This window comes from Octopus bimaculoides, chromosome 16 (genome assembly GCF_001194135.2).
Source record: "Octopus bimaculoides isolate UCB-OBI-ISO-001 chromosome 16, ASM119413v2, whole genome shotgun sequence".
Lineage (NCBI taxonomy): Eukaryota > Metazoa > Mollusca > Cephalopoda > Octopoda > Octopodidae > Octopus > Octopus bimaculoides.
The window spans coordinates 56,398,635-56,407,074 of record NC_068996.1 but is presented as its reverse complement, the minus strand read 5'-3'; the positions used below and the strand labels follow the sequence as shown (position 1 = coordinate 56,407,074).

Sequence of the window (8,440 nt, the reverse complement as noted above, 5' to 3'; positions counted from 1 at the left end):
TGTGTGTGTGTGTGTGTGTGTGTGTGTGTGTGTGTGTATGTGTAGTTGCATATATATTCGAGTATGTTATTAAAATCTCACCATAGGGATAAACTTATCCTTATGGGCGACTTTAACGCTCGTGTTGGTACTGACTATGAGGCATGGAAGGGGTACTTGGTCGCCATGGTGTAGGTCGAATGAACTCCAGCGGTCTCTGTGTGCTCTCCATCTACAAGGAATTCAGTCTGAGCATCACAAATACCATTTTTCAACAGCGAAATTGTTGCAAGATGCCCTGGATGCATCCTTGATCTAAGGATTGGTATCCCATAGTCTATGTTATCACTAAGAAACAAGATATTAGGGACTTTACCATTACACGTTCCTTTCCTAACTCTTGCCATCTCTCTGACCATTCTCTTCACTGTAGTAAGGCTACGTTCCATCTGAAACACACAAGACTACAAAAGTCATCGGTGCCTAAGCGCATTAATGTTCTGCTTTTGAAAACCGTTGGAAAGCAGGCCGAGCTCTCTATCAAGCTGGACACTGAGTTCAACTCTGTTGACATCAATGATAACACAGAATCATCTTGGAAAGCTCTGCGTGATGCAACGCACTCTGCATCTGCAGAGGTTCTTGGGCTTCTTGTTTGTAAACATCAAGATTTGTTCAATGATAACAACACAGATGTCCAACAGTTGATAAAATGCGCAGCGCTCATAAAACTTTGATAAATGATAAGAGCTCATCCAGAAAAGAGAATGCTTATAAGAAATGCAGAGGCCAGGTCCAACGTACTCTGAGACAAATGAAGGAGGTACTGAACTCCAAGAAGCTGCAGACAGAAAGAATTCTAAAGCCTTCTATGGTGGCCTCAAGAAAGTGTATGATCCTCAAAAGCACGGTGTTACTCCTATTTTTCCATCCAGTGAAGATACACAGTTAACTGATAAATCAGTTATCCTGAAACGACGGAAAGATCAATTTGAAGCCGTGTTGAACTCCACCTCAGTCACTAATGATGACGTCATAATGTCTATTCCACAACACGCTGAAATACTGGAATTGTCTCTAGAATCACAGTAAGGATTTCGTTCTGGTCGTGGCACTATCGACATGATATTTTCCCTCCGACAGGTCATGGAGAAGGTCCGTGAGAAAAATCAAGAGTTGTTCATGATGTTCGTTGACCTTACTAAGGCCTTCGACACTGTTAACCGGCAAGCACTTGAGAAAGTTCTGAAAAAGCTTGGTATACCTGACAAGATGTTGAATGTGATCATCTCCTTTCATGAGGAAATAAAGGCTACTGTCATGTCTAGCGGGTAATCTTCGGCTTCCTGCGATGTTACAAACGGCACAAGACAGGGTTGTGTTATGGCCCCTGTTTTGTTTGCACTCTTCTTTTCAGTGATACAGAAGTATGCTTTTGGTGACATAGAATGTGGTGTCAAATTCCAGTTTCGAACAAGGGGTGAACTATTCAATCATCAGCGTTTCAAAGCCAGAACACTGCTACGCACCAGTATCGTTCATGATCTACTCTTTGCATATGAAGCTGCACTAGTAGCGACCTCCTTATAGGAAGCTCAAGAACTTCTACACCGGTTTTCTGTGGCTTGACCATCAGCATAAAGAAAACGCAAGTGATACACCAACATTGCCTTACTCCTAAGCAAATTTGAGGTGTAAAGCAGAGGCCACTGGTTCATAATTTCACTGACACTCCTATATAGGTTGATGGGAAAACCCCAAAGTATGTGAAGTCATTTGCAGATCTTGGTAGTAAAGTGAATTCGATCGCTTCCCTTGATGGTGAAATCGTCAACCGTCTTGCAAAGGCAACCAACACATTTGGCAAACACTGTCATCGCCTATGGAATGGAGGGCATTAAACTTGACACCAAAGTAAAAGCCTATAAAGCTGCCATTCTTACTATTCTCCTGTATGGTCCAGAATCGTGGACAAACTATAGACGGCACATTAACCAACGAAACATTTTCCACAAAATTTCTCACAGGACAATCTGCAATTATTCACAAAAAGACAGAGTTTCTAATGCCGACCTGTTTAGCAAGTGTAACTGGTGGAATTGAGAGCTTCCTTATACAGTCGCAATTGCACTGGGCTGGCCATGTCATCAGAATGAGTGACCAAAGAATACTCAAAAGTCTTCATGTACTGCTTGCTTGATAGTGGACACAGGAATGTTGGTCAACAATGGCTCAGATATAAGGACAAGCTGAAGAGCAATTTCTTAGCAATGAAGATAGCTCACAACACCTTTGAGCAAACAGCTTTGGAACAAACAAGATGGAGATCGTTGTGTCAAAATGGTATAAAAAAACTTTGTTGCAACCAGCATTAACAAGCTTCGGGGTGCAAGGTAAAAGAGAAAGGCGGCTGCAAATGTGCCACCTGCACTGACCTGTAATCCTCATACTTGCAGGATCTGTGGGCTTTCTTGCAAATCGTTGGTGAGAATTAAATGTCACATTCGACATAAGCATTATGACTGACAAGGAAAGAGTGGGTTGTCGAAAGCGACGGGAGAGTCCATCACACACACACACACACACACACACACACACACACACATATGAAGACGCACGGCCTTGAGGTGATGCTGTGGTACTCACGATAGCAAGGTCATGGGTTCGATTTCCAATACGTTGTGTTCTTGAGCAAAACACTTCATTTCAAAATGTCATTTAAGCAAATTCTTCATTACTTTCAAACTTAATTGTCACAAAGGCAGTGAATTTCAACAGAAATATAAAAAAAGGGTTAAGAAGAAAATGGAACACTTTAGGTATGTCTTATCTTTAATGAAGAATGAGGTTTAGATGGTAGTCCTTTTAAAACACTCGTGTAATTCTTCACAGCCTGCAGGTAGTGACGAGTTCTGTATTGCTTAATCACATGAATTAAGTTGAAGCTTGCTATGTACGAAATCTTGGAGATATTTTTTAACTATTTTCAGGAATCCAGGTACAACGGCAGGATAAGTCGGAATGAGTATGCCTGATTAGATGTTTTTCACCTGAGTCGGTAGCAATATTAAATAAGAAGGATTTACTTGGTTATGGGTCGTGACATTCAATATAAACTCGTCAGGACAAAACTCGAGACTCTTTACGTTTAGATATCGGTTATCTCTTTGTTGTGTTCCCCCAAAATACCCAGAAATACATTCTGTAATAATTAATGTGTGGGATAAGAAAGATAACGAGGTGTGGAGTAAATAGACAATAGCACCTACATGCATTTTGGTTTTCTTAAGAATGAACCCAAGAAGAGGTTCTGCGATAACTAATTCATAGGAAAAGGAGAATCGTGTATTACAGAAGTTTTTATAACCTGTTCAGCAGTGGTTTATATTTTATAATAAAAAAAAAACTTTCCTTATAAAGTCTTGTTTGAGCTGGAATATTATCTGCTCATTGATAGAGTGGAAAAGCAAGAAATTTGAGAGAATGGTTTTGCGCATGTGTCCAGATGTTCGCTAAGTGGAATTTATCTTCTTTTGGGATCACTTATTTGTTTAGTTGTCCTATGTAATCGTTCCTAAATCCATCATTGCATTCGATGGCATGAATTAAATTCTTTGAAGATTCAAGTGCTTTTTTCGTTCTTGGCTCTCAGATCAATAATATATGTTCTCATGGATAATGATGAAAATTTCTGCATTTCTTAGCTCATCCGTTGTAATGAAAGGCAGTGTATCTGAAGTGCGTTTGACTTACCATAATTCTTCAATGTCTATTGCTTTAGCCTTTTCTATTCCATTCTCTGTTAGATTAGATGCCTGTTTTAATTCAAGGAATCTTTTGTTCTGAACATCCGGATTTGAAACAATTGTTCAGATTCTTCTAGCTAGGTTAAATGCAATATTGGATTTGGCATATTTTGGGTGGCAAGAAGAAAATAGTAGAGTCCGTAGGTTTGTAGAATATGTCGGTTTCTATGTTCGTGTTATTCTTAACAATCAAAATGTCTAAGAAGGGTAGTTGATTATAGTTAAATTCCATGGTGAACTGAATTCTATTATTGATGCTATTGAGTATGAATTTGAAATCACTCACTTCATCAAGGTTGTATATCCACAGACTAAGGCAGTCATCTAAGTACCATTTCCAATTTTTTGAAAGCTGACACCATACTTTGTTTTGGCTTGTTCATACAATTGAACTTCTAGATATTACCATGTCTAAGTTGGGGTATGTTGGGGCAACTTTTGCACACATCGTGGTTTCGGATATTTGTAGGTATGCATATTCCTCGAAAATAAAGTTATTTTGAAGAATGAATTTTAATCCTTCTGTGATGAGTTGTTGATCAATTCGGTCTGGAAATTCATTAGGGAATTTGTTTAGGGAATTTGTGGGCTGGTTGCATAAAGCTTTATTACATTAAATGAAGCGACTGCGTTAACTTTTTTGCGGGAAATGGTTTAATAGGTCAAGATCATCCCTAATAAACTTAGGTGTAAATTTTAAGAGATGTTTTAAGAGCATGTGAAGGAACTTGTTAAGACTAAGTTTCATAGGGTGGTGCTACTACAATCGTCTTAATTTGAGATCCTTCAGAAAGCGTATATTTTTGTAGACTGAGTGCGGTTCTTTGCAGATCTCATTAATTGTTTTATTTTCGGGGATTTTGAGAAGTCCGTAGAAGAAACTGGTTTTGGCTATAAAATTTGTTAGATAATCATTTTGTTTATTTTATATATATATTCTATATATCTATGTGATGCGTCTATGTAATTATGTCGAGCCAGATATCATAGTATACGGTACAAAGTTGGGTGTAGATGCTACTTTTGTTTATCTGGGCAGCATATTGTTGGCAGATAGCTCCTTAGATTCAAAAATACATCTACGAATTCAGAAAGAATCTGTAGCATTCGGGAATCTTGAAAAAAGAGATTGGGAAAAATCGAAGCATCACCAACACGACCAAGCTGAACGTTAACGAAGCATGCGTACTAATGATTCTATCGTAATCTTCTGAAACAGGCAGTACACTGCAAACCTCTCAAGCTGCTTGATCGCTTTCATAAATAATGTTCGAGACACATTCAACCTCTTCAAGTATCGAAGTAAAACACCTGACACAGAAGACCTTACAAGAGCAGGCCGCATAAGCAGTTAGTTACTCATCATAGCTACTCAGATGCGTTAGGCAGGCCACATTTTGCATATGGAAGATAACAGAATTCCAAAGAAGCTTTTCTGCGGTACACTGTAAATGGAAAACATGCTCAGCACAAACCACAAAGAAAAAAGTTACAAATACTGCATAAAAGGCAACTTGAAAGAACTGGAAATCGATGTGAAGAACTGGGAAGAACTAGCTTTAGAAAGAGCTGAATTGAGGAAACATATAAGGAACATTTGATAAACTTTTAAAGAGGGTCACCTTCAGAATGAAAGGCTAAAGTGTTGGTTCCGGAAGGACTGTCATCAGAACCTCAATGAGGACATAGAGTACTGGAGGCGTGAAACGAATGGCCAACTACTCCTTTCCAAGGATGGGTATGTTAACCATTTGAAGTTCCATGAAAGATCAACTGTATGCAATGTCATCTCTCTTAGGCCAGGTGATTCAACATGTGTAACGTGGGAAACTGTTTGCAAGTCGACAACAGGTCTGACAGCATAAATGACATTACACAAAGATTACGCAAAGTGACCTGATCAATGCAGTGGAAGATACAACTTTCGTCTATCACCTGTGTTTCAAACTATGTAGTGAGACTAAATAGTCATTTGAGAGGTCACGGACAGAAAGTGTCAGAAATACCACTGACGATGAAGAAGCACAGAGAAAGAGAGGGGGAAGAGGGAGAGAGTAATTATTTGTGAAGATAGAGCAATCACCAAGTATGTGGGTGTTCATGCATGAGTGAAGGTGTTTGGTTTAATGGTTAGAGGTTTCTACTCTCGATTATAAGGTCATGAGTTCGATTCTTAGCGGTACGTTGAATCTTTGGGCTAGGCTCTTCATTTCACGTTGCTCCAGTCCACTCTGCTGGCAAAAATGAGTTGTACTTGTATTTCAAGAGACAAGCTTTGTCACATTCCGTGTGATGTTGAATCTCCCTGAGAACTACGTTGAGGGTCTGTGGAGTGCTCAGCCACTTGCACGTTAATTTCACGAGCAAACTGTTCCGTTGATCCGATCAACTGGAACCCTCGTCATCGTAACCGACGGAATGCCAGTTGATGTATATATGAATCTTATTGATTTCGCTCTTCTGAACAAGTAAAATAATGACATCAGTATATTGGCTCGCTAACGTCCCGAACATCTTCGCATGCCTTCTATATCTGACTCATTGCCTAAGCTCACACAACTCTGTCATAATAACATGAAATTGTCTTTCTAGTCGACACAATTCACACATACATTACGTAACCAAAGACGTACCACAAAATCTATTTTCAATCCAGTGCCTGAAAATACAATTGTCATAGATAGTGGCTGACACTGCAGAAAGTCTTGTGTTTTTATTATCTAATCTGTTGAGGTGGGTCTGTTCCTAAAGCCTTAACAAATTTACTCATAATGTTAAATTTTATGCGGTTGATGTTCAACTTAAACATTGGAATATTTACATAAGTCCTTCAATTCCTATGGAACGCAAGCCATCGGTAACTTTTTTCCACTTCTATCGATTTGGGGCTGTCTTTTCTGCTCCTATTCAGTTGTAGCCCTGCTTTTTTCAGCTTTGCTGATCTAGCAGCTTCTTTTCGAATTTTGTTGCACCGTATCATATATTTTCCTGAGGGAAGGCCTTCCTCTCCCAGGTCTTGTTGCGTTCTGAACCGTCATCGATGCTTCTGTAATTTTGCTTTTTTTTTTCTTGGTAGGGGTGCTGGGCCTATGCTGGGCCTATTTACTTCCTCAGGGAAGTTGTGGCCCATATTAGACTGGCCTCTCTACTTTGATCTGCCTTGCAGAGACGCTCTACCAGGAGCTTGCATTCTACTGACATATCTTTCTGGATCACTGAGGCACGCATTCCACTACAACTCAACAAAAACCAGTCATTGTGGTGGTAAACATTGATTCCTGTACAGAAAACATGGACACTGAAGTAATCGCACAAGATTGTAGATTTCGGGAGAAAAGATTGTATATGTTTTAAGAACTGAAACACAGAGAAGATGACAAAAGACAGTGGATATCGATTGAGTTTGATGAGAGTGGTAAACAATTTTGGTAGTAAACAAAATTGGTGATAAATGTAGAAAGAAAAATATGCACATTAGCTGGTAGCGTCAAACTGTTAGAGACAAGAAATTTACCAATTATTTAGCTGGAATCTACTGTTGCTTTCCAGGCATATGAGTATCTCTGTAATGTTGTCAGTAAATGGCACAATCAGCTGAAATTTTATGGCGTTGAGGGATGAAATACGGCTAACACATCCAAGATAAAGTGCATGACAAGGAAGACAATCCGGTTTAACCCACAATGTCAGGGCATGTGCAACAAAACAGCGTCTGTTCTTAATAAACAAATGTTTCCTTAAAATCTACAACCCTTAATCCAACACTTTTATTTTTTTTTAAAGGCATCACTGTTTCTTATAGTAGAATTCATTTAACGAGATTTAATATACGAACATATAAGGCCAGAGTGCTGAAAATTAATGCACAACCAAAGAGGGAAACGTAATTGCAAGAAAGTGGAGATCTGTCATCTAAAAGATTCCTTCTTTAAAAGAAACACCATCCATCGTGCGAATGCCACATGTAATAAGCAGCAAATAATATCATACATCGGACTAACTGAGAACGATTAAAGAAAGCATTTGTCAATACCCTACAAACTTTTCCAAGTGCATATAGTAGAAAAGAGAATATATAAAAATATCACTTTTCCGCGAGAAATCTTAGTCACAACAGCAGCGCTCTCTGGAGAGTAGTGAAGACTTACAACTTCTGCTTTGCCAGGAAAGTCCACATAAATTCCATCTAGTCCTAAGCAGATCAGAGTTAATAGCTCCCAAATCATTGTAAATTTTTTTATACTGATTATCATACTAAAATCTGTAAATGATATTGAATTAGTTACCGGGATCGATTCATTCAATGCATCCAAGATATGAATAAACGTCCAACAAAAGGAAACTATCAAATCTTGTTGACACCCCACATGATATTACCATTCCTACCTCTGCTTTTACATCCACGGGAGGTAACTATGGTGACCTACGCGAGGTCAAGGTTTAGACGTACTTATATAGCTTAACCTGTGATATAGACACACACATGTGCACAGACGCACGCTATCTCTCACACACAACTGTACGCATACACACGCACGCACACATGTATGTATGTATGTATGTATGTATGTATGTATGTATGTATGTATGTATGTATGTATGTATGTATGCATGCATGCATGCATGCATGCATGCATGCATGCATGTATGTATGT

At 38.9% G+C, this 8,440-nt stretch overlaps 1 protein-coding gene across 1 annotated transcript in view; it reads left to right on the top strand.

Annotated features, from left to right (window-relative positions):
• Positions 1–1,101: 1,101 nt before the first annotated feature.
• The window catches only part of LOC106867231 (uncharacterized), an 8,943-nt gene continuing 1,604 nt past the window's right edge, over positions 1,102–8,440 (top strand). Inside the window, exons 1-2 of the mRNA XM_014912043.1 lie at positions 1,102–1,310; positions 8,068–8,194. Of these exons, the coding sequence (XP_014767529.1) occupies positions 1,102–1,310; positions 8,068–8,194 (336 nt within the window). The remainder of the gene's footprint in view (positions 1,311–8,067; positions 8,195–8,440) is intronic.